The sequence below is a fragment of the Juglans regia genome, chromosome 11 (genome assembly GCF_001411555.2).
Source record: "Juglans regia cultivar Chandler chromosome 11, Walnut 2.0, whole genome shotgun sequence".
NCBI lineage: Eukaryota > Viridiplantae > Streptophyta > Magnoliopsida > Fagales > Juglandaceae > Juglans > Juglans regia.
In genome coordinates, this window is record NC_049911.1 from 11,490,335 (window position 1) to 11,513,440 (window position 23,106).

At 41.2% G+C, this 23,106-nt stretch overlaps 1 protein-coding gene and 1 pseudogene across 1 annotated transcript; both read right to left on the minus strand.

Moving 5' to 3' along the window:
- Nucleotides 1–369: 369 nt before the first annotated feature.
- Nucleotides 370–2,836, minus strand: LOC109018868 (annotated as a pseudogene).
- Nucleotides 2,837–3,259: 423 nt separating this feature from the next.
- Nucleotides 3,260–5,364, minus strand: LOC109018869. Its single transcript, XM_019001058.1, has 4 exons — nucleotides 5,232–5,364; nucleotides 4,241–4,615; nucleotides 3,622–3,837; nucleotides 3,260–3,474 (listed from the first exon to the last, which is right to left on the minus strand). The coding sequence occupies exons 1-4, from the start codon at nucleotides 5,362–5,364 to the stop codon at nucleotides 3,260–3,262; spliced, it is 939 nt and encodes a 312-aa protein (XP_018856603.1).
- Between the last annotated feature and the right edge of the window lie 17,742 nt (nucleotides 5,365–23,106).

Here is a 23,106-nt window from a genome sequence, read left to right on the forward strand (position 1 = left end):
AATCTTGTGGTTTCTTCGATTTCGATTGATAAATATTATAAGAGTTCTAACTTCTAAGCTTCACACCAAATACTTATTGAGAGATAAAAAAATAAAAGTAGATGTATGATATAGGGTTGCTTAATAAATTTTTCATATTATAATTCTGGAATTGAGTACATGAAAATAATTAGCTAGGTAATTGAAAACTTTTCTTGCAATCTTCTTCCGTAAGGTATAAACTGGTTGGATGCAGCTCAAGCAATTACTTTATCTCGAGTTCCTCTTCATGAATTGAGAATAGGAAAAGGAAAATGATTGTGAAACATAAGTAATAGAAAATGAAAATCCTTTAAAGCTGACTAGATAATGACTTTTACATCACTTTTTTCAACTTTTTCTTGTGAAAGCCGGTCAATCCGAGCTAGATAGTCTTTCAGGACGTACTAGAAGCTCTGTGGTATGCCAACTGCTTGCCTGAAACTGGAATGCACTTGATTAGCCAACCAATCGGCCATGACAAAGCTGCGAGTCCAATGCAAGCACCCCACTGCCCCCAATCCAATCTCTCAATACTGGCAAACCTCCTCAAAAACTCCACCATCACAAGTTGAAGAACTATTGTGATTCCAATGATTGCCAAGAACAATTTGTTATTAAATAGACCCAGGAATATATTCTTCTTCTCTAGTTTCCTTGCATTGAATTCTTTGAAGACTTGGGAGAAGACAAAAGTATTGAAAATGATTGTGCTCTTAACCTTTTCATCTACACCAAAGATGGATCTTCCTTTGAATTGTAAAACCAGTAAGATAATTACCTGATACAAAGCTTGAGCAATGAGATTCCTCCACAAGATTAGGGTTATAATTGATTATGATCGGCCAACAGGTGGCTTTGCCATGAGATCGTTGGTGGGTTTATCAGTAGTCAAGGCTAAAGCTCCCAAGGTATCCATTATCAGGTTCACCCATAGTAGCTACACAGCAGTCAATGGAATCTTCCCAGATGAAACAGCTGCAACAAAGTTGATGACAAGGGCGGCAGCATTCATCGTGAGTTGAAACTGAAGGAACTTTTGAATGTTGTTGTATACACATTGTTGACGGCGTGTTTCGTGAGCTTGGGCAACTTCTCACCCCCGGTATCCAAGCACGATCTTGCACAGTCAAAACGGAGAGGGGACCCCGAGGTCCGTTAATCCTCTGAAGCTTAAGTCAGTATCTTGAGGGGAAAGATTAAGAATGGAGCAAGCAACACAAACAGAGATGACAGTATATTTTTCTATCACCTTATTTGTAGCTGGGTTGACACTTATTTATAATTACCGTTTAGGGTTCCCCATGGCGGGGTGTTGCGTAGCGCAAAGAGATTTGCCCTGTGTAATTCATTACCGAGCAGCTTTCACGTTGTTACCTCACCGAGCAGCGCTAGCCCCAGGCCTTCTCTGTGCTCCACTCTGGTTTTAGGCCGCATTCAATGCCGCACACTCTGCACCCTGGAAAGCATTTAATGCGACGTGGCCTCTGTTCTGGGCCGCATTAAATGCAACACGGCCTCTGTTCTAGGCCGCATTAAATGCGATGTGGCCTCTTATTTGCATCCCTTTTGCCTGGTGACACACGTCACAGTCTTCTCCCCTCTTCTCCTAATCCTCCTACAGATTCCCTGCCCAGACCCGAATTTCCTATCCATTTTTGGTTTAGTCTTTTTACTTTCCTGGCCTGGGTTCGGGTGACCTGGCTGGGCCTCATTGTTGGCCCAATTCCCCACTACGAACCCCCGTCCCTTTCCTTTTCGCTATTCTGGGCCCAAGGTAATGATTTTTCCCACACCACACACACCTTCCCCACCTCAACATTGTCACCACAGAAGTGAAGTTATCGTCCAGGATTACTATACCTGAGCTTTCTTTTGCAACCTCTGTTCCTTGGATTCCCATGGAAAGTCCAATGTCTACTTCCTTTAAAGCTGGCACATCATTTGTTCCATCACCTGTAACTATAACCACATGGCCTTTTCACTTTAAGCATTGTACCATCAAAAGCTTGGTAAAAGGGGATGACTTGGCCATTACATGGATTCTATTAATCTTTTCCATTCTCTCCTAGAGTCAGTAATTTCTAAATCGTACTCCTTCAATTACAGCTTCATTGTCTAGATTCTCGTCAGGATTAAGAATCCCACATTCAAGAGCTATAGCCCTTCCTACATGGTGGTGCAGTCTGGACTTAGGTTCATAGAGGAGAGTGGATGCTTAGAAACGTTTGGATGGTTGAGGGCATGAAGAGAGGGCAACAACAAAGAGTTTAGGGTTGAGAAAAGCTTAACATATATATAAGCGTGAACCCGTTTGATGTGGATTCTGGAAACGTTTTCCACAGGCCTGGGCTTGGCAGTGGGCTGGGTCTTACATCCTCCTCCCTTATAAAAATCCCATCCTAGGAATTCGTTATAAATTGTCAAAACTCCCAGCAAAAAGTCGTGGGTACTTATCTCGCATTTCTTCCTCCAATTCCCAAGAAGCTTCTTTAGTAGCGTGATTTTTCCACAATGTTTTAACCAAAGGAGTAGTTCGAGTCCATAACACTTGTTCTTTCTTTTCTAAGATCCAAACTGGTTCTTCGGCATAAGTTTTATCCTCCTGAATCTGAAGTGGTTCATAGTCAATAATGTGTGTCGGGTCGGGTATATACTTCCTCAACATGGAAATATGGAATACATTATGCACTCCTGCAAGTGCCGGTGGAAGTGCTACTCTATATGCCACCAGTCCAACCCGGTCAAGAATCTCAAATGGCCTAATATATCGTGGGCTCAATTTGCCCTTCTTTCTAAATCTCATAACTCCTTTCATCGATGCTATTCTCAAAAATATTTTATCTCCAACCTCAAACTCTAACTGGTGGCAACGATTATCTACATAACTCTTTTGTCGGCTCTGAGCAGCTTTCATTCTAGCCCGAATGATATCTATCTTTTCGGTGGTCTGCTGAATAATCTCTGGCCCCAAAAGTTTACTTTCACCTACTTAATCCCAATACAATGGAGATCTACACCTTCTGCCATACAAAACCTCGTAGGGTGCCATTCCAATGCTAGCCTGGAAACTATTATTATAAGCAAACTCGACCAATGGTAAATGTCGCATCCAAGTTTTCTTAAAATCTATCACACATGCCCTCAACATGTCTTCCAAGATCTGAATTGTTCTTTCCGACTGTCCATCTGTCTGAGGGTGAAATGCAGTACTGAAACTTAACTTAGTACCCATTGCCTCCTATAAGCTTCTCCCGAACTTGGAAGTGAGACGAGGGTCTCTATCCAGCACAATGGATACCAGCACCCCATGCAATCTCACTATCTCCCGCACATACAGCTCAGCTAGTTTCTCCAGTTTATAAGAAACTTTAATGGACACAAAACGAGCAATTTTCGTTAAGCGATCCACGATCACCCATATAGCATCTTGTCCGCTCAATGTCCTTGGTAGGCCTGTCACAAAGTTCATGGAGATAAGCTCCCACTTCCACTCTGGAATCTGGAGTGGTTGTAATAATCTCATTGGTCTCTGATGCTCTACCTTCACCCGTTGGCAAGTTAGGCATCGTTCCACAAATTTAGCAATTTCTCTTTTCATACCATTCCACCACAAAGACTCTCTCAAGTCCCCATACATTTTGGTACTCCCTGGGTGAACTGTGTATAAAGAACGATGTGCTTCTTCAAGAATTACCCTTTTCAGCTCTTCATTAGCTGGCACGCACAATCTACCTCTAAACCTTAAAACTCCATCCTCAGAAACGCTAAAGTCAGATTTGTCCTCATTCTCGACTTTTTCCACCAGCTTCACCAACCCTGAATCCACTTTCTGAGCAGCTTTGATTCAATCTATCAAGGCTGGTTGAACTATCAAACTGGCCATGAAAATACTTGTATCACAAGTGATGTCTCCAATATCGGCTCTTTCGAGGTCCATTAACAACTTATGTTGAGTGGTAAGGGCTACAACTGCCAGTTCCATTGACTTCCTACTTAAGGTGTTGGCTACAACATTAGCTTTGCCCAGGTGATAATTGATGGTGCAACTCAAGCCATCTCCTCTGCCTCATATTTAATTCCTTTTGGGTGAAGAAATATTTCAAGCTTTTGTGATCCTTATAAATTTTGCACTTTTCCCCATACAGATAGTGTCTCGAAATCTTAAGTGCAAAATTGATTGCCGCAAGTTCCAGATCATGAGTGGGATAATTCTGCTCACACGCTTTCAGTTGGCGTGAGGCATATGCTATAACCTTCCCATGTTGCATCTGTACGCACCCCAATCCAAGCCTTGATGCATCGTTATAAACTACAAATCCACCTCTAGCTATGGGGACTCTTAACACCAAAGCTGTCACTAATCTCCATTTCAGCTCGTAGAAACTTTCTTCACACTTTGTTGTCCATACAAACTTATTATTTATTCTGGTAAGTGCTATGAGAAGAACAACTATCCTGGAGAAACCATCAATGAATCGACGGTAATAACCTGTCAATCTCAAGAAACTTCTAACCTCATGAATATTCTTTGGTGCCGACCAATTAACCAATGCTTCCACTTTTCCTGGGTCCACTGAAATGCCATCTTTCGACCCTACATGCCCCACAAATGTGATCGAATCAAGCCAAAATTCACACTTCTTCAATTTAGCAAACAACTTATCTTTTTAGTGTCCCAAGTACCAGCTTCAAATGTTCTTCATGCTCAGACTTGCTTTTGGAGTATACCAGTATATTATCAATAAAAACATCCACAAACTTATCCAAAAATTCATGGAACACCCTGTTCATCAAATCCATGAATATTGTTGGGGTGTTAGTCAGACTAAAAGGCATGACCAAAAACTCATAATGGCCATATCTGGTCCTAAAAGCCGTCTTAGCCACAATTTTTGCCCTGATCTTGAATTGATGGTAACTTGATCGAAGATCGATCTTTGAAAATACATGAGCACCCTGCAGCTGATCAAACAAGTCTTCTATACGAGGTAGTGTGTACTTATTCTCTATAGTCACCTGATTAAGTTCACTATAATCAATACACATTCTCATCAATCCATCCTTCTTCTTCACAAAGAGAATTGGAGCTCCCCAAGGTGATACACTGGGCCTAATGAAACCCTTGTCCAACAAATCTTGCAACTGCTCCTTAAGTTCCACTAATTCAGAAGGTGCCATCCGGTAAGGTGCTTTCGAAAGGGGTGTCGTGCCTGGAACTAGTTCAATAGCAAACTCTACTTCCCGCTCGGGCGGGAGTCCAGATAAATCTTTTGGGAAAACCTTTGGATATTCCCTCACAGGTATCTGTTCTAACTTCAACTCCTCTTTTGGTGCTTCTACCATGTAGGCTAAGAATCCCTGACCACCATCACGTAATAATTTTCCAACTTGAATGGCAAATATGATGGGTGGATACAACCTCACTTTCGAACCTGTGAACCAAAATTCACTTTCTTTTGGGGGACTGAAAACTACTTTTTTAAAACAATCTATACTGGCGTGGTAGCAAGCCAGCCAATCCATACCCAAAATCACATCAAACCTGACCATGTTAAACACTATTATATCTGCTGGCATTAATCTTCCCTCCACAGATAAAGGACACCCGGGTAGAATCTCATCACAGATTACTGAATTTCCTGTTGGGGTCGCGACTACTAACATGTACTTCAACTTTTCGGTTTCAAATGTGCAAAATCGAGAATAAGTCATAGAAACAAAAGAATGAGTCGCTCTCGAATCAAATAACATTGTGTCATTATTAGAAAACAAAGAAAGAGTACTTGTGGTCACAATCAACAAGAATTCCACTCATAGACCGTGTAAAATTCTGCACATCAAAAATCATTCCTAAAGTCTGTAAATTTTAAGACCTCGAATACCTATAATATTCTACCTTATAGTCCGCTTCACTATCACCTCAAATCTGAAAAATCATTTCTTAAAGTCTATCTATACTCCAAAATTTCACACACTATAGTCTGTAGAACCTCAAACCTGCCTTTCAGTCAAACTTATATAAACATCAAAATCTAGACCTCCAAGTCATGTCCTACAACCTTCAAAACAAGCCAATCAAATCTGAAACCTTAAATTCCCAAAAGCTCAATCCATAAAGTCTGCAAAATCTCAAACCTAGCTTTCGGTCAAACTTATGCAAACATCAAAATCTTGGCCTCCAAGTCGTGTCCTACAACCTTCAAAATAAGCCAATCAAATCTGAAACCTTAAATTCCCAAAACCTCAATCCATAAAGTCTGCAGAATCGCAAACTTGGCTCAGATACCAACTGTAACGCCCCGTCCCCAAGGGTCTGGAGAGTTAACTCATGCCACCTAAAAATCAATTTCTATCCACATAGTACATACTCTATTTTTTCTCTATTGTACAAAATAATACTCATTAATTCACAACAAATACTCAAGTATAATTATTCTAAGATAGTACAAAGTCTTAATATAAATATCAACCTCCCAACAAATCACATTATCAGAGCACAACAAGCTTACTGCATAAAAATCCTCAATACTCATATAAACCTTCTTTGCTTAAACCATCATTCTTAACTCCTCTCACCCATGTTCCATATTCTTGATCCTCAACTGAAACATTCAAATCATCTGAAAAATATTGTGGAGGTAAGGGTGAGTTATTGACAACTCAGTAAGTAGAAAACATATACTAGTATGTAAACATGAGCCTTTTCAGAAAGTTCAGTATGCAGAAATAAAATATTTCATTTTTATATGCATATCTCATAAACGTGTTATCAAAAAATCAGAGCGACTTTTCAAACTTTTCATACTCAAAAATTAATTGTTCATATTTAAAGACATATTTCATATTCAAAGACCATTTTCATATTTAAAAACCAACTGTTTATATTCATAGATCCGTTTCATAATCAAAGACCTTTTTTATATTCAAAAACCATTTTCATATTCAAAAACCATTTTCATATTCAAAAACCATTTTCAAATTCATAATAAACCCACAAGCACTTATCATATTCAAAATCATCATATCAAAACCATATTCAAAATCAAAATCAAAACAGATAAGTATGCCAAAGGTTTTCATGTCTATATCATATCAAACCACGTGCTGAACATATTCATATCATTTTCATTTGATCAAAAACAAATCCAAATCATTTTCGTATCATATGTACAAAAAATCTCAATTTTTCATATTCACTCTTTTGCACATTAGAAACATGTCAAATATTTTTCATGTCTACACTATTCATGTCAAAAGTATTTCTTTTCTCTTTCATATATATCTCATGAGTGAATGCAAAACATGTACTGAGGTTGTTTTTCACCTTCTCTTTTTAAAACAACATGCACATTTTTATAAACCAACCTCAGTTCATTTTTTTATGCAAATCTAGCATAGGAACCCCGCTTACCTAGACTTCTTAGCTTTTTGAAAATTTCCTCAACAATGTCGAACAAAATTAATCGTCACCTATAAGATAATCATGTAAATTTTCATAAATTTCCAATCAATCTCGTATTTTGATATTCAAGCCTAAACTTCTAAAATAATATATTTTTAATTCCTCAAAATATGAAATTCTCATTATTCCTAAAATACCAACGTCACTTTCTAAACTCATCAATATCCAACTTACTAACTCCGACTAAAACAATAAATTCTAACTTATTTACGATTGAGATCTTACTATAATTTATAAAAACTAAAATAACATAACTATATCGAAATCATTATAAGTAGAAAATGAAACTTTTGTTTAAATAAATAAAAAAAAATATTCTTTTAAAAGGATTCAAAATAAGATTTTGTACTTACTAATCATTCCAAAAATTTATCAGTATTTACTTAATAAATATTCCGACAAAATATCAGTCTCTTAAAAATACCAACTTAACAAAATAAACCCACATGCGCCTAAGTCTAAATAAATAAAAATCACATGTGGCCCACATTTCAAACACAAAATACACCATTAGTTGATGTATTCAAACAAAAAGAGGGCAAAAGGGTAATAACACCCTTCATCCACCAGGTTACCCGTGACACAACAGTTTCCTTTTTAAGCAACTACCAGCAACAACAAAAATAAAAACCAACAGAGGCAAAAACATGAGCAACAGAAGGGACTAACCCACGGAAAACCGAGGCAGTGGCACTGTGGGAGCGCGATGGATGCTGGGCTGAGGTGGTAGTGCCTTCCTCGGCGGCATCGCACAGGGAGAGAGAAAAAGAGAGTGCTGTAAATGAGGGAGAGGGATGTGAGAGAAGAGACGGAGGGAGAGCAAACCGAAGGTGGGAGATACGGCGAGGGGGTGTTGGTGGCTTACCGAGAGACTGAGGTGGCGTGCGGTGGACTGGGGCTGATGGGATGATGGCTAGTGGCGTGGGTTCGCGGGTTGATGGCACACGGTGGAGGAAACACTCCTCTGTTTCTTGGTGTAAAAACAGGGGTGGTGGTTTTTATGGATAGCTGAGAACCAGATGGGATACTCGGAGAGGCGGTGGCACATGGCTAGGGTGGAGAACTCAGAGTGGTTGAGGTACTGGCACGGACTATGTTTGTTGGAGTTGTGGCACGTGGATTGGGTTTGGGGGTGGAGGTTTGCTGGATGCAAACTGAGGCCTTCGGTTTGGTGGTTTACGGAGAAACGACAGCTGGTTGCATGGTGGTGCGGTCTGGACTAGGGTTCACAGAGGAGAGTGGATGCTCATAAAATTTTGGATGACCGAGGGTGTGAAGAGAGGGCAGTGGCAAAGAGTCTAGGGTTGAGAAAAGCTTAACATATATATAAGCTATAAGTAGAAAACAGAACAAACCTAAATAAAAGGGAAGGGGGGATGTGCATGAAGTTGGAAAGATGGCGTGAACCAGCGTGACGTGGATTCTAGAAACGTTTTACATGGGCCAGGACCTGGCAATGGGCTGGGTCTTACATATTAAGTTGGAATTACCGAGAGATTGGGAACCCTCAGACAATTCAATATATTTTCCAATTGGTAAAGGAGAAGATGCCCAATGTAGTGTTCTTGAGGGAGACTAAGATGAGGAAAGCCAAAGGTGAAAAGATTATAAGAGGGCTGAGGTATGAAGGTTGTTGGTGATTGAACCAATTGGATTGAAGGGTGGGTTAAGGCTATTATGGAACCAATCTATGGAAGTTGTGGTGGTGAACTATTCTCAGTGGCATGTTAGTGCTTGGATTAAAGATGTGGAAGGCAATGCTAAATGGCTGTTAACAGGCTTCTATGGACAGCTTGAAACCAATCTGAGGGAAGAGACAAGGAGTTTATTAAGCTCTTTAAAACCACATGATGATCATGGGTGGTATGTGGTAGGTGATTTCAATGGGATATTTGTACATGATGAGAAGAGAGGGGGAGGCAGAAATCAGAAAAAAAGATGGCTCGTTTTAGAGAGGTGTTGGAGATGAGGAGTCTATTTGATTTGGGTGGGGAGGGATAAATATACATGGTGTAACAAGCATGAGGATGAGTCTTTTACAAAAGAAAGACCTGACAGGGTTGTAGCCAATCTAAAATGGAAGGACTTATATGCATAAGGGTGGGTGGAAGTTTTGGTCGCAAGGAGCTTAGACCATAGGCCTATCTTACTATGCATGAACCATAAAATATAGAGAGTTTGGAGACAAAAGAGGTTATTTAGGTTTGAAGCTTGTTGGTCTCCATAAGAGAAATGTGAACAAGTCTTAAAAGAAGTATGGCAAAAGGGGTCAATGTGTGGGGAACCATCAGAAGGGCTATTGAATAAGTTTGATGACACTAAAGGAGCTCTACTTAGATGGAGCAAATAAATGGCCTATGATCATAAGACAGCCTTAAAATACAAGACATAACTGCTAAGAGAACTACAAGAAAATGAAGGATGCCACAACACTGCAGCTATTAAAGCTTTGCAAAGAGAGATTGGGGTCATATTGGAGAATGAGGACTTAAGATGGAAGCAAAGAGCCAAGGTGAGTTGGTATCAAATGGGGGATAAAAATACTAAGTTCTTTCACAGTTGTGCTAATCAGAGGAGAAGGCATAACAAAATTCAGTTGATAGTTGATGAGTAGAACAAGAGGTACATGAATCTAGAAGATTTGACAGGGGCATTCAAATGTCTTTTGAGAACTTGTTCAATTCCTCTGATCCTGATTGTATAGATATTGAAGACTCTCTGAAGGGATTGACACCATGTGTTACAAGAGGGATGAGTGACCACCTTTTAAAAACTTTTATTAGTGAGGAAGTAGAAGAAGCTTTAAGACAAATGGCTCCTCTAAAATCCCTTGGACCTAATGGTTTTGAAGCTTGTTTCTACCAAAAGCATTGGCATCTAATAGTGAGGAAGTCAGTAACTCAGTGTTAGCTTGGATGAATGGTAATTCTATAACTTCTCATGCAAACTTCACTTATATAGCACTTATCCCTAATATTAAAGAACCAAAGATGCGTAGTGATTTCGGACCCATCAGTTTGTGTAATGTAGCTTACAAGATAATGGCAAAAGTGTTGGCTAATAGGCTGAAAAGTGTGTTAAATGAAATTATTTCCCCTAACCAAAGTGCTTTCATACCTGAGAGGTTAATTATTGATAATATTATGGTGGCATTTGAGGTTTTGCATACAATGAAAGTGAGGAAAAAAGGAAAAGTGGGGAACATGACTGTCAAGCTTGACATGTCCAGAGCTTATGATTGGATTGAATGGCCATACTTGCAAGTTGTTATGAGAAAGATGGGCTTCTGTAATGAGTGGATAGAATTGACTATGAAGTGTGTGTCAACTATTTCTAATGAGGAAAGTCCCTTATTATTATTGCATAATTTTGCACAATAGACAACAAAGGGAGGAAAGAGTCATTAAGTGTTTCGGCATAATGCCTACTTCCACAGGTTGTTTGAGGGTGAAATCCACTATAATGCGTGCTTTTACAACCTCTCATAGTCTCACATATCTCACAATACAATAGGAAAATTAAGGGAAAATCCTTTGGAGTTGTAGAGGAGTTTGACGTAGGGAGCCTCTGTAGAGAGATCTTGTGTGTAAAGAGCTTGTCGAGATTCCGTCCATTTTTTGGGGTATCCCCTCATATATATAGAGGTCCAACTTGCCTTGTGAAGCCTTTTCCTGTTAGAAATCTGAGTCTGTTTCCTTTTAGGTGTCTGCATTCATTTCCTCTTAGGAGACTATGTGTCTTTCCTCTTACGAGTTTGGGTCAGCTTATCCTATCCCTTTATGGTTTTATCTCTTAACTTGATTTTTGGCCTTATCTAGAGGCTAAATTATAGGTTGCTAATTTGACTCCTACAGATGCCCGTGATTCTTTAGGGCAATTTGCTCGACAAGAAGGCCTTGAAAATCTTCAAGTCAATAATCTATAGAATAAATTTTGAAAATTGGTCTCTGATCTCCCGTTCGGTCCCTATTTTCTGTTTGTTTTGTCCTAGGTGGTGAGGACCTCAGCTTGGAGAGATAGGTGTGAGATGTACTCGACCGCATTAGGTGTGAGCATGGAGCTCTGCTTTGGTGGGAGGTGTACTCAACCGCAGTACTGGCGAGCACGGGGCTCGACTTTGACTTTGTTTATTTGTGTAGATGTTTGCCTGAGAGATTGTTTATTGTCGGCGAAGTGTGTATATTTCCATGATTGGTTTTTGTGTTATTTCTGTGATCATTTTTACTTATCTTTTTGTAATCTTTTTTGCTTTTATTTTTGTGTTGTCTTTGCTTTTGTTGGTAGTAGTTGATTTTCTACCCCGTTGGTGTAAATTGTTGTTGGTGTTCTCTTTTTGTTGTTTGTTTGTAGTAACCTGCACTTAAGTGGTCAGGGTACCCATAAACCCCTTGGATCCATCTTAGGCAATTGTTGAGCCTGTCAACTCGTTCCTAAGGACACTTGCACGAGGCAATTGTAGAGCTTCGTGGGTTGTTCTCGAAGGTAACCCACTCAAGGCGATTGTAGAGCTTTGTGACTCGTTCTCGAAGGTAACGCATTGGCAGTGGTTGTAGACCTTGGTGGTTCATTTCTGAAGGTAACCCGCTGGCGGCAGTAGTAGAACTTAGTGGCTCATTCCCAAAGGTAACCCGTTGGCGTCAGTTGTGCACAAGCATAAACAGTCGTCATTTTCTAGAGAAGATGTTGTGCTTGTTCTGTTGTCCATGTGAGAGAGGTCGGGCAGTCTCAAAAGTTGCCCGCCTATTAGGCACTTGGGAGGGTCGAGCGATCCCTGACCCTTCCTTCCTATTGGCTACACCATGAGTATTGACTCGACACCAGTGGCTAACTGTTGGGGTCGTGGGGTCTTGTGACCTCCACGCTCATTGATTTGCACCGCGAGTTAGACTCGACACTGGTGGGTCGTGGGGTCTTTTGACCTCCACACCCATTGGTTCGCACCATGAGTTAGACTCGACACTAGTGGCTAACTGTTGGGATCGTGGGGTCTTGTGACTTCCACACCCGTTGATTTGCAATGTGAGTTAGACTCGACTTTGGTGGCTAACTATTGGTGGGTCGTGGGTTCTTTGAAACTCCAGCCCAATTTGCTTGCAGTGTGCATTAGACTCGACATTGGTGGCTAAATGTGGGTTGGTCGTGGGGTGTTTTGACCTCCAGGCCCGTTGATTTTCACCGTGAGTTTTTTTACCTCTACGCCCATTTGCTTGCACCGCGAGTTTGAGACTCAACACTGGTGGCTAACTATTTATTGTGGTGGGAGGCTGAGTTCAATCGCCCTGAGAGGTTTTCATAAAAAACCAAATAGGTTAGTGTAATATAAATTACAAGTTTGAGATTTGTAAACCTGAGTCATTTTCCTAGAGCGCGGTGAAGGTTAGTGACACGTAGGCGATTTTAGCATTGATGAAGGTCCAGGATGCCCACGATACCAAACGGTCTATTCTGTTGAAGATAAAATAATGCCCGAAAGGGGCTTATTGGGTCGTGTTGCCATTGAGCAATTTAATCCCAGCTTTCTATTTTTCCCAACTGGGTCATTGCTTGCCCGACCATGGCGGAATGGTTGCTCGCCATTAGGGCAATGAGATGACTTGAGTTCTGGGTGAGCACTTAGGGGTGGTGAGCATTGGCTTCCCAGCGGCATCTTCATAGTGACGAGTAATCAGTCTTTCAACCGGCGAGGAGCTCTCTTGCTGGCAACAAAAACTTCCACATTGTTGTGGCGAGGAGCATTTGATGCGCGAAACTTTGGTCTCCATGGGACGGCTAGATGTTGTACTGGGTAAGGCTTGTTGTTGCATGTTCGTCGTCTGCCATAGGTACTAGTGGCGGGTCGTTGCTTGGCCACTCATGGAGGGATGGTTGCCCACAAGTGGGCGATGAGATAACCTATGTTATGCATGTTGCCCGCCACAGAATATATTGCTCAGTAGGCTTTATCTCTTCCTTGCCTCGGGCGAGTTGTAACTTGCTTGCGTGCCTCTATCAAGTACCCGATAGGAAATGATGGGAAAGCTCACTCAGGTGGTGTAACACCCGGGCCCAACCAAGCCACTTTACAAAATTTTTGGGTTTATAGTTATGAAAAATCGTTGGGGATTACGAGTAAAATTTTTGGAAGAGAGTTTGGGCCTAAGCTATTTTTTGGCGAAATATAATTTTTCAATAGGTCTGATAATTAGGTTTAAAATCTTTTAATGGCGAAGTAAGTGGACGTTCACCCGAAAAATTTATAGGACAAGTGTATTTTTTTTTTAGTTGAGTCAAGGCCCAAAGCTTAAGGTAAAAGCCCATGCAATAATCTCATACATGATCCAAGACGTGGGCTAAGTATATTTTTCATTTAGGCTTAAGACCCCAGGCCCGTGGAAGCGAGTCCAGACTTCATGTTACACGGTTTCAAGCCGTTTCCATTTTCATGCACGTCCCTCCTTCCTTCATCTTTAGGTTTTATTTGTTTTCTACTTATAGCTTATATTTATGTTAAGCATTCTCAACCCTAGATTCAGTGTCACTGCCCTCTGTTCACACCCTCAGCCATCCAAACTCTTTTGAGCATCCACCCTCCATTGTGAACCTCAGTCCAGACCTCACCACCCTGCCCAGCCTCCATTGCAAGCCACAAAACTCCTCTATTTTAGCACTCGAAACAAAGCCACACTTGCAGCCACCCCAACTCCTCGGTGCCACCTACCACCGCTTACCTACGTCCAACGTTTGCGCCGTAACACCTTTGCTTAGCCGCTGCTCAGCCACACGAAACCAAGAGCCACTCCCCACCTCACGGAAAGCCCCTATTTTCCTGCACCCAAAACAGAGCCAAGCATCGCACCTCCTCAGCCAACGACCGAAACTTCCCATCCTTTTACAGCCAAGCACCATACCTTTGTTTTTCTCACTCAAAACAGAGAGTTCTTACCACCGGACAACCGTACCTCGCCAACCGCTCCAAGTTATCACCACCCGCACGGAAGAAAAGGACGTCGGACACCAACAGGCCACCTCAGCCCGTAGCAACCCCTCACGATGAGTATCTCTCTCGGTTTACTCACCCTCTCTCTCGGCCCTCTCTCTCACTCGCCTCTCCCTCTCTTTCTCTAGTTCTCAGCCGAACTCGATGACATCTCCGCCGCACTCCTGCTCTTCAGCCGCGCCACCATAGTCCCTCCAGCCAGCCCCGTCGCGCCTTACACCTCCACGCATGCCTCAGTGTAATACCCAGCTCCTTCTTCTTACGTATGCTTCTCCTTTCTGACGTATGTTTCGTTATGATGACGTAAGCAAATCCCAAAGGCAGAGATTATGTGATCATCTGCCTTTCTCACTAGTGACTGCGAGCCACGTTATGCGTGTCGAACCATGATGGTGTGTCTCGAATATATCTTGTGACTTCTAGGGCACGTTCAGTGTTCTAAATATGCTGAAAATATTTATAAGGAGTATTTCCGTCATTATTGAATTAAGACTTGATCTTAAATACGACAATCATAATATTATTGAAGAGCTCCAAAAATATTATAATTGCCGGAAATCATTTTAATATTATTATTAAAATGATTTCAATTATTTAAGATATTATGAGATTTAAATTATGTTGAGAACTCTTATTAATTAAATGGTTTAACCCTTTTAAATATGTTAAGTGAGACTTCATCATTTTATTAATGATGAAGAATATTATTTTATAAACTAAAGTTAGTTTGAAATAATATGTACCTTAATTCCTCTAAGTGCTTTTAATTAAGTTAATGTTTTACGCATCTTCAAATCAGTGTTTTAATTCATCGTCGTTAGATCGTTGTGTAGGTCCCCAGACGAAGGGACTGGGTTAAATACCTAGACCCCCTCTCTTTCTGCCTCATTTCCCCATAACCCTCTCTCTCCTCCCTCTCCCCAGCGTACAACGTACGCAGCTTCCCTCCACGCCTGGCGCCGCCGTGCACCACCAGCTCTCACCGCCGGCACCATTGGCCCCCTCTCCCTCTGGTGAGTCCATCCATGCCAACCTCTCCCTCTCACACTCTCCCTTTCTCCATTTCAGAACTGCACAGCCCTAATGGGCTTAGTGCACGTAGCGCCGCCGTGCGGCACCCTCCAACGCCACCACTCCCTCGGCAGCTTCCTCTACCACCGGCCACCACTCCCCAGCGAGCTTGGCCTCTCCCATGCAGCCACCTCCCCTCCGTTGCACACATGCACGCACAAGGAGACCCACGCACGGCTTCACCGTGCGCGGCTCCTAGAGCCGCCGTGCACAGCACCCACGGCCACCTAGCGACACCATGGCTCCTCCCCGAGCTCCTCCACGTGACCCATGGCCAGAAACCCCCTCCTCCTCCTCACGGTCTCCCCCTCATGCACGCACAGGTTGCATGCCGTGCACCACCATGCACCGCCACCCATGGCTGATGACCGCCACATCCAGCCTCCTCAGGCCGCCACCAAGCCAACCCGACCTCCCTTGGCCCCGATCTGCCACCCACGAGAGCACACTCTCTCTCACTCTCCCACAGCTTCTCCTCCACGATATGGCCAGATCCGCCACCGTGAACCACCGTGGCGCCACCTCGACGCCACCACGAGATCCACCGCACCTCCCTTAGCCAAGCCCTAGGTCCAAACCATCACTTTATGTGGTGGGTAACCACTGCACGTGATGGACAGTCACTACGTGTGATTGACCACCACTGTACACGGCTAGATCCGCCGTGTTGTGCTCTTTGCCATCATCACAAGGCCACCATGAGCCCTTCCAAGACCACACCTAGCTAACCACGTACGACTCTTCCGACATCATCGGCTATGACGGTCAATGAGCAACGCACGGGTTATCCCGTCGATGGTATAACCCTCTATCTCTTGTTAATTATGTTAGATATTGATTAGTTGACTAAGTTGTGGACTGTGCTGTTAGTATTTGTGGAGTTGTGGCATTGTGATGAAGTGTTGGGCATTCTGTGTAGTGAAGTGTTAGGCTTGTCTGTATTGTATGGAGGTGCATTGTGCCGTGTAATGTACTATGAAGTGTTGGGCGTAATTGGGAAGTGTGCTGTGTAGTGTGATTGGGGAATATGTGCTGTAATGGTGGAGTGGTGTATGTGGAATGGATACAGTGCACACTGAGTGTACTCTATGTGTATGTGGCATGTTGTATACGTAGGGAGTACAAGTGGGATGTACTCCATGTGAAGGTGAGATGCACCATATGGCGGATACGCCATAATGGTGATGTGCCGTAGTGTGTATGAAGGGAGTACACGATGGGTGTACTCTGTGTGGGGTATGGTATATGTGAGGAGTACACGTGGAGTGTACTCTATGTGGTGAAGTGATGCACCATATGGCGGATATGCCATAATGGTGATGTGCCATAGTGCGTATGAAGGGAGTACACGATTAGTGTACTCTGTGTGGGGTATGGCGTATGTGGGGTGTACATATGGAATGTACTCTATGTGGTCGACGATGCACCATATGGCGTGCATGCCATAGTGGTGATATGGCATAACATGCATGGAGTATATGCAGAGTGTATCCCATGTAGTGAAGTGACACATCATATGGTGGATATGCCATAATGGTGATGTAGTGGGATGTGTATGAATGGAGTACATGTGGAATATACTCCATTTGATGGGCGATGCACCATGTGGCGGATATGCCATATTGGTGATGTGGCGTAATGCATGTGGATGGAGTACACAGGGAGTGTACTCCATGTGATGGAGTGATGTACCATATGGTGAGTATGCCATAGTGGTGATGTGTCGTAGTGTGTATGAAGGGAGTATACGAGGAGTGTACTCCATGTGATATGGTGATGCACCATATGGCGGGTATGCCATAGTGGTGATGGAGCGTATGTAAAGGGAGTACAAGTGGAATGTACTCCATGTGATGGAGTGATGTACCATATGGCAGGTATGCCATATTGGTGATGTGGTATGTATGTGGGGAGTACATGTGGAATGTACTCTATGTGGTGGAGTGATGCACCATATGGCAGGGATGCCATGATGGTGATGTGTTGTAGTGTGTATGAAGGGTGTATACGGGGAGTGTACTCCATGTGATATAGTGATGCACCATATGGCGGGTATGCCATAGTGGTGATGGAGCATATGTAAAGGGAGTATGAGTGGAACGTGCTCCATGTGATGGAGTGATGTATCATATGGCAGGTATGCCATAGTGGTGATGTGGTATGTATGAGGGGAGTATACGTGGAATGTACTCCACGTGGCAACGACACTCAGTATGGCGTGTCGTAGAGATAAGGATGGTTATGTGTTTGATGGGCGTGGAACATGATGGATAGTGTCAGGAACTGTGGAATAGTGTCCCGAAGTAGTTATGGCATAGCCTGTAGTCTAAGGTGACAAGTGTCACTGTGATGGACTTATGGCTAGGAGTATGTGTGAAGTATCAGAACAAGTATAAGAGTGCGCAGCGGAAGCATGACTGAGAAATGTCACGAAGTGACATGACTACTGATAGTCGTGCTTGTGATGGGTGAAGTAGTGGAACAAGTGTAAGAGTACGCAGCGGAAGCATGACTAGGCAACGTCACTAAGTGACGTGGTTATTGGAAGTCATGCTTATGATGGGCGAAGTGTTAAAGTGTAGGAATGGCGTAACGGGAACGTGATGAGATGTCACGATGTGACGGGAGTTCGTGAGGAACCGTACTCGTGATGAGTCAGGAGTTGACATAGCAGTGTTGGGTAACGCGACAAAGTCACGGTGTAGCTTGGGGTTAATTCCGAGCTATATAACGTGACATGAAACGTAGTTATGAATGGAGTCTTGTCGTGTTAAGTGTTGGGATGAACTGTCAAAAGGGACAGATAGCATGAAGAGTCATGCTAGCCAGGTTAAGAGAAGATTGGTATCGGAGTATGGCCCTTGTCCCTACGAGCAGGTGATCAACGTGTTATATATGTTAATCTTAGGTGATGAAAGGGTACAGTACATGTGTAATCTGGTTAGACACATGTATCGGACGAATTCACCATATGTAATGGGTAATCTGTCCTAAGTATAGTTACACGGTGCTTGAGCCTCAGAGTTGGCTTAGAGTAGTGTGCTTGTATGGATGAGAATGAAGATTTAGTATGGGCTAAGATGCTTGAAGGTAGTGACGGATGCATCGTTAGGATTGAGATGTGTGATTCCATCGGTCGGAATCATGCGTCGAATGTGGTTGTCAGAAGAGTAAGACGAATGTCTTAGTGTCTTAATTCTAAAGTGAATAATGGGTTCACTTTAGTAGATGAGCACTCGAGACAAGACTTTGAGTTGGAAGTTGTGGTGACCGTAAGTGGTCCCCAAAGGGTTTAACATAATGAATGGCACGTAAGTGCACGAGATAGAAGGAGAGTGTTCTAAGTATAGAGTAGTTCTATTTATAGTTTAAGTTACTTATGCATTAGATAAAGAATGATGCTAAGGTTATGTGTATCCATGTAGGTTGCCATCTGACAAGCACATGAATGGACTGAATGACATGTAAGTAGCATGGAGTCCAAGTAAGTGTTACGTTCATACTCTTCTAGAGTCTTTATAAGATAAAAGAAAATGAAAACGAAAGTTTTTCCTTATTGACGCTTTAAGAAAAGACTAAAGACGTTTTAAGAAAGAAAATGCTAAGTGTTCAAAGGTATAAGTATGTACGGCCCCTTCTTGGCAGCCCTGTTTACGCAACCAAAGTATTAATTGTACGCATGTGAATGGATGACTATACGCTGTATCTATTGTGTGTATTTTCTAAGAAAAATCCATAAACTGATGAAGATGCATGAAAGGCATGAAAGCGGATGCTTTTGTGAATCCTACGAATCGATGCTCTCATGTGCACCACTAGGTAACGCTCGTGGATGCCATGATTGACGACGTTCAAGGTGACGCTTATGGATGCCACGAAAGCTGACGCTTAAGCCCATGTATGTTCTTAAATGAAGTTTTCCACGAACGAACCGTTAAAGAAAGGACAGAACTGAAATGAACTGAAAGACGAAAAGACCATTTTTGGGCTTACGCCCCAAACGATATTTTCTCAAGAAAAGAATTGTTTTCTCATGAAAAGAAAGGACTGTTTAATGAAAGAACAAACTGAATGAAAGCTCCAGCTCTTTCGAGCTGACATGAACGAATGAATGAAAAGCAAGAAAGAAAGAAATGAAAACATGAATATTTGAAGACACGTAACGGCCACATGACATGAATGAAAGGGTACCGACGAATGGGCAGATTGCAATGCCGAGTAAGTAGTACTAGAAGTGCACCCAGTGTTGCCCCCTATGAAAAGGGGTTCCCAACCCGTGGCCACAGGCGGAATCCGGGTCCAAAGGAAGACCGCTAACCCCAAACACACGCGGCGTAATTGTGTGTATGGTCTATGAAAGCGATAAGAACAAATGGACGTATGCATGCATGTACGAACGCAGAAACCTTTAAGAAATGAAGGCATTGACGGGGGACACGTTTTAAGGAAAGGAAAGCCTTTTAAAAAGAAAAGCCCTGTCAGTGAAGTTTTCAAAAGAACGCACGTATGCACGTAAACATGCACTCACTCTTGAAGAAATTAAGGCACTGGTGGGAGAAACGTTTTACGAAAAGAATGCCCATGTTTAAAAGAGAAAAACCCCGTCCAGTGACGTTTTCAAACGAACGCACATAAGCACGTATGCATGCACGTAATAGTATGTACGAGTGATGAATGCATGAATGAAAACTTATGTTGCTATATTTTAACTGTATAAAGTAATGCTTACGAGTCTTCGACTCATTTTAGTTTTTATGCATGTCCCTCCCCTCACAGGAACTGCATGATCAGGACGAACACGGCCCATGGGGAAGAGCACGGATGTCTAGACACGAGTTTTAAACATACGAGATGCCTTTTTATTATAAGATTTATGTTTTCTGCTGTAACCCTCTTTTATTTATAAACATGGAGTCTCGCACCCTAGGTATACAAGTGAAAAGTTTTAAATAGGACGGTAATTCCCGTCATTCTTTAATAAAAATATTTTGTAAAAAGTCCCACCACAAGGACGGGCGTTACACTCGGTTTCCCTTGGGTAAGCCCCTGCCACCGCATTCTTGTTTTTATATCCGTGTTTTTGTTCGTTTGGTTTTCATGTTCTTATAAGTTATATATATATATATATATATATATATATGTAACTATGTTAACATAATAGAAGGAAGTGCTATTACCTTTTTACCCCTTAGTGTATGCCTCCAGATTTATTGTTTAGGGCTTAGTTTAAATGGGTTTTGTTTTAAGTCTCAAAAATATTATATTTGTGTAGAATAATATTTTGATAATATTGTTAATTAAAGGAAGTAAACATGTTTCTTAGAGAGGAGGTTTTCATGACTTATTTTATGGGAATTCTTAGTAGCCAAAGTATTCTATTAATTTGTTGGTATTTTAGATATTTTAAATATTAATATTTATTGAGTTCCGTAATTATCATAATACTTATTCAATAAATTTCTTCTTCGGTACGAATTCGATTAAGTGGATATTGATGGTTTTAAAAAATGATGGTATTTTAGGAATTATGAGGATTTTAGGTTTTGAGGTTTTAAATATAGGTTCTTTTAGTATTTTAAGTTTAAATATCGAAATACGTGGTTGATTGGAAATTTACGGAAATTACGTGACTTTTACAGGTAACAATTAATATCTGTTCGGCATTGTTGAGAAATGTTTTTTGAAAGACTAAGGAGTTCAGGTAAGCAGACTTCCTATGCTAGACTTTGCATAAAAATAAATAAAATGGGCTGAAGTTGATTTTTTGGAAAAATATGCATGTTTTGTTATGAAAAGAAATTTGAAACAACCTCAGTTATTTGTTCTGCATGACTCATGAAATTCTGTAAAAGAATAAAGTACTTTCTGTCATGACTGGTGTAGACATGAGCAAAATTTTGGCATTCTATTTCTGAACTATGTAAAAGAGAGCGAATATGAAAAATTATGCATAAATCATATTTTTGTGATATGATTCTATTCTGTTTTGTTCTGAAAATGTTATGTACTCTGATATAATATGATGCAATTTCTAAAACCTCTGACATGACATTTTGTTTCTGTTCTGTTCTGACCTTATCATGGGTGTAAAACTATGGCCTCTGTTTGGGTTGGTCCCAACTTTTCTGTTTTCGGTACACCCACTTTGGAAGCAAAATGGTTTTCTATGTGGTTTTTCCTGTGTGCACACTCGGGACTCCGCGAATAATAAGGGAAAGATTCACATTCTATTTCTGCTTGGTTGGCCGCCGGGATTTGCACAACCCTACTATGGGGGTTAAACATGGAATTATGTTCTGATTTGATATTTCAGTTGTAATGCCTCGTCCCAGAGGGTCCGGAGAGTTAACTCATATCACCTAAAAATTATTTCCAAATAATACTTTTAAAATAAACCAGAGTCTCCATAACATATTAACCTATTTGTTCAACACAAATTCCATGTTCCTACATAAGGGCACATCAGTGGTGTCTCGTTGATATACATAAACTTTTCCACAAAGACTAGAAATATTCATTACTCAACATACCAAAGCCACATAAAATATTAACACTACCAAAAGACTCTCCAAAAGTCATTGCTAAGGCACTTAGTCTTCTATGATCTACAAAACTTGCAAGTACTCCCTATTCCTGATTCTCAGTTGTTGCATCAAAATTATCTGAAACATATTATGGAGATAGGGGTGAGTTATCAACAACTCAATAAGCAGAAAACTTATACTAGTATGCAAACATGAGCATTTAAAAATTTCAAAATACAAAACAAAACACTTTTTATTTTGTGAATGCAGAGTCAGAACATGTTATCAAAAATTTCAGAGCGAAAGTTTAACAATATTCTTATTCAAAATTCCCTTGGCACAACATAACTGAACATCTTCATCTTATCATATCACATCATATACCATATTTAACCCTTGTGGTAGGGTTGTGCTATCCCCAGTGGCCAAACCAGGCAGTGTCATATGGTGAACTTCTCCTTTTTCAATCTCAGAGCCCCGAGTGTGCACACAGGAAAGAACACGTAAAAAGACCACTTTGTTTCCAAAGTGGGTGCACTCATATCATATCATATCATGTTGGTACCAACCATATCACGTGAACCAGTATCCTCATCTCAGAACTAGTACCAACCATTTCCTGATCAAAAACAGTTCCAAGATATTTTATATCACGTGTACAAAAATTCGCATATATCGTATTCGCTCTTTTGCACATTTTAGAAGCATGTCAAATATTACTCATGTCTACACAATTCATGTCAAAACATTTCTTTTCTCTTTTATACATATCTCATGAGTGAATGCAAAACATATACTAAGGTTGTTTTTCACTTTTTCTTTTAAAACAACATGCACATTTTACAAACCAATCTCAGTTCATTTCTTTTTATGCAAATCTAGCATAGAGACCCCGCTTACCTGGGCTTCTCAACTTTTTGAAAAATTTTCTCGAAAGTGCCGAACAATAGTTAATCGTCACCTATAAAATAATCACGTAATTTTCGTAAGTTTCCAATGAATCTTGTATTTCGATATTCAACCCTAAACTCCTAAAATAATCTATTTTTAAT

Excerpts from the sequence above, each read along its gene's own strand:
- LOC109018869 (XM_019001058.1), bottom strand. The coding sequence starts at position 5,364 with ATGGTAGAAGCACCAAAAGAGGAGTTGAAGTTAGAACAGATACCTGTG. Across the intron at positions 4,616-5,231 it reads TGCTATTGAACTAGTTCCAG|GGTCGAAAGATGGCATTTCA; the intron begins GCACGACACCCC and ends TGGGGCATGTAG. Across the intron at positions 3,838-4,240 it reads CTCACGCCAACTGAAAGCGT|GGTTGGTGAAGCTGGTGGAA; the intron begins GTGAGCAGAATT and ends AAGTGGATTCAG.